Source organism: Zingiber officinale, chromosome 5B, assembly GCF_018446385.1.
Source record: "Zingiber officinale cultivar Zhangliang chromosome 5B, Zo_v1.1, whole genome shotgun sequence".
In the NCBI taxonomy this organism is placed as follows: Eukaryota; Viridiplantae; Streptophyta; class Magnoliopsida; order Zingiberales; family Zingiberaceae; genus Zingiber; species Zingiber officinale.
This window is the reverse complement of record NC_055995.1, coordinates 119226114-119229504: the sequence shown is the minus strand read 5'-3', so window position 1 is coordinate 119229504 and position 3391 is coordinate 119226114. Positions and strand designations below refer to the sequence as shown.

General features: G+C 37.8%; 1 protein-coding gene across 1 annotated transcript; it reads right to left on the bottom strand.

The window, feature by feature from the left end:
- Positions 1–925: 925 nt before the first annotated feature.
- LOC121987789 (patatin-like protein 2) lies at positions 926–2914 on the bottom strand. Its single transcript, XM_042541514.1, has 6 exons — positions 2680–2914; positions 2397–2578; positions 1990–2179; positions 1723–1884; positions 1330–1632; positions 926–1241 (listed from the first exon to the last, which is right to left on the bottom strand). Exons 1-6 carry the CDS (start codon positions 2827–2829, stop codon positions 987–989), a joined length of 1242 nt encoding a protein of 413 aa, XP_042397448.1. The 5' UTR covers positions 2830–2914; the 3' UTR covers positions 926–986.
- Positions 2915–3391: the final 477 nt, after the last annotated feature.

The following is a 3391-nucleotide window of genomic DNA, read 5'->3' as shown; positions in this document are numbered from 1 at the left end:
ATATATATACATGAAGTTGGCTGAATTTTAATCTTAACATAACACTAATGTGGATCATCATTGATCTTTTTTGTTCATGAGTCATGTTATTAGTATATATATACATGAAGTTGGCTGAATTTTAGTCTTAACATAACACTAATGTGGATCATCATTGATCTTTTTTTGTTCATGAGTCATATTAAGTAGAATAGTAATATCAGTAATATTATGGTACATAGAAGGAATTATGTCAAAATGATGATGTAAAACTGTCATGACTCATATTAGTGTATTTACTTAACTATGACATTATGATATGACCAATGAATGGATACGCTAATCTTTATGTTCTGGGCGTTAAGTTATTGTATAAACCATAGTGTTTCTCACATGAGCCAAGTAGGAGAATGTAAGTTGTGTGCCCCACATGCCACAATATAATGAGATATTTAATTATAATTTTAATATCTAATTTATGGTTTAGATATATAATATTTATCTACTAAGGATGGTCAATTTGAAAAGGTGCCTTTACACTGATAGAACGTGTAGTTGAGATCAATTATTAGAAATCTATGGCTACTCAAAGTTAGTATTTTAATTTTATTATATTTGAATAGGAGTGCGATTATCCTGAAGTTCTAAGATTCATGCCTAAATTCATCCAGTTTTTGTTATGAATTTTATAAAGTTTACATATACGAATGTTGCTGGGTGGGCAATTAGACCTCGCTCTCAGAAGTGATGGCACCCAGCTGGTTAGACTCTGCATTTTCCTTGATTTTCCTATGATCCTGACAGATCGATCAATTTGAACATTGGGCGTTTCTTTCTAAATGAACAGGTTCATGCACATTACAATTTTTTTTCCACAACATAAATTCTATTGTTGATGGAAAAGATTGTAAATGATAAGAGGAAAAATATCACTGACGCACCGATGGACAGAATTCATTACTGATGATGTTTGGTTTTTGGTGATCAATATTGAAGAACATGTACAACTACCACGCAGACGAAGCCAAATATTCATACCTACGCTTCCTTTCACGTGACAACTTCTTGGCAAAGTTAACAAGCCGTTCCCCGTTCGACATTGCTCCTCCCTCTCCGTCCACCACCGGCTCCGATCGCCCAGTCTCCAAGTTCACCCGCGACACCGGCTTCTCCAGCAGATTATCCCCAATCCGAACTAAATTTCTTAAGTTCCACTTCCTTGAATTATCCACCGAAGCCGCAGCGCCAGTCAAAGTATCGTCCTGCCATTCAATCAATCGTACAATATCTTCAGTTAAAATCGATCGACTTAGCACATGCAGCTATACGGAGAATCAGTCGATTAATTACCTGTATGCGAAGGTATTTGCCCTCACTTTCCAGTGCCTGGAAAACGACTGAAGCATAGATATCCACCATATCCGAGCTCGCCTGACTGAAAATGTCGACGAGTGGCGACTTTCCTCTGTTGTACAGCCACTCAAGCAAGCCCCATCGAGCGCTCTCTCGGACACTATACCTCTCCGTCTGTTTATGTGCTCCAGTCCCAATCGGGATCACCAGAAAATGACTGTAGTCCATCGGCTTATACGACTTGAAATCCTCGTTCGACTTCAGAATTTGCTTCGTCACTTGGTTCATCGCGACTAAAGTCTATTCATGATGACCAACCATATCTACATATGAGAATTTGATAATAAGTTAATGCGTAGATTATTTAGATGTGCGTGCGTGATTATATACGGGGTTATTTGCCGCTACGCCACCGTCGATGAGGTTGAAGCTCCTGCTGTTGCCTTCATCGTCCCAGGTCTTGAAGTAATGGCCGGGGAGGTATGTAGGGGCGGCAGAGGTGCTGATGCAGATGTCCGATAAACGAGCATTCTTTAGAGGAATCTCCTGTGTCTGCAGAAGAATTAAGTAGGTACGATCATCACCTATATCTATCTATTCTTTTAGAAACCAAACAAAGTCTAATTAGATGATGATCGATCTATCATCCATCTCAACCTCAAAAGTTGAGAAGAAGACGGGCTGCATAAGTTTGATGTCAAAAGTTGGGATGACAACGTTGGTCAACGTTTGACTTAGTCTTGTGTAGCCTAAGAGTTCCCGAATCTTGGAGCGAAGAAACTTGCCGTCGTATCTTGGTCCAGTGAACGCGTCCAGCAGGTTTAACGCTGGATTGAGGAACCCGGCCCTGAAATAGGAAAAGGAATTCATGGATTAATTAAGAAGTTAAAAATTTGTCATATATATATATATAAATTATTGTTATAGCCTAGCTAGCTCCATCAATCAATCTTAATTTATATATACTTTAAGATCCAGTTCTCAATTAAAAATATTTCTTCAGCAGCTGTAATTTGTGTATTTTTGCGATTCATGTCATAGCTACTAATTAAATTTATTCTAACCTGTGTTGTGGAAAAATCTTGGCACAGTTTTTCAAGTAGAAGTCAACGATATCCTTGGCGGCAAAGAGTGGCTTGTCGTCCTCGCCGGGAGCTGCGAGCATGGTGGCGATGAGCCCGCCGGTGCTCGTGCCGGAAATCACGTCGAAGTAGTCGGCTATTCTTGCGTCTTCTCCATCAAGCTCCTGCAACACCAAGAATTAATCAACTTCAACCACTGATCAGTATGCATAGAAAAAGGAGCAGCAAGACTATATATATATATATATATTCTCAGAATGCACACTTGAAGTTGCTCTTCAAGATACTCGATGATCTTCGCGGCGATGAGGCCGCGAACCCCGCCGCCGTCGATGCAGAGAATGGTGATCCTCTTCCCACAAGACGGCGGAGGATTATTTGAGGTAGAGACGGCTGAAGTTGAACTGCTTGCCATTGTTTTGTTGCCTGTGTGAATGAAGACATACAGAGAGAAAGAGAATTTAAAAAAAAGAACAAAAACAAAAACCAATAAATCCAACTAGCTATCAGATAATAAATTTCATGAGTTGCAATTAGCATACTGTTAAAATTTTAATCAACTTCATTTTAAAATACTGACGTGCATGAAAAAAAAACATATTATTGAATTTTACACTTCGTTAGTCATATTATTTATCAATTAGTTTTAAAATTCCCAAAAGGACTAAAAGCCTTTAAGATTCTTTAACTCTTCTCCTTTATTAATTGCTCACTCTCCATCGTAAATGTCGATATCCATTGTTGGTAATGTGTCAGATAATAAAGTGATACGATAAAGTTGGTTAATATGTAGACAAAATTGGAAAAAGGTTGGGATAGAATAGATCATATTTAAGCAAATATGGCAAGTGTCAACTTTGATGATCATGTTTTTAATAAGAAATTAAAAAAAACTAATCTAACGCCATGATAAATTTTATAAGATTTCTAAGTAGCTAAGTGATAGATTAAAATAAATAGAGATAGCACGTGACTGA

Excerpts from the sequence above, each read along its gene's own strand:
- LOC121987789 (XM_042541514.1), bottom strand. The coding sequence starts at position 2,829 with ATGGCAAGCAGTTCAACTTCAGCCGTCTCTACCTCAAATAATCCTCCG. Across the intron at positions 2,180-2,396 it reads AAGATTTTTCCACAACACAG|GGCCGGGTTCCTCAATCCAG; the intron begins GTTAGAATAAAT and ends TTCCTATTTCAG. Across the intron at positions 1,242-1,329 it reads GCAAATACCTTCGCATACAG|GACGATACTTTGACTGGCGC; the intron begins GTAATTAATCGA and ends ATTGAATGGCAG.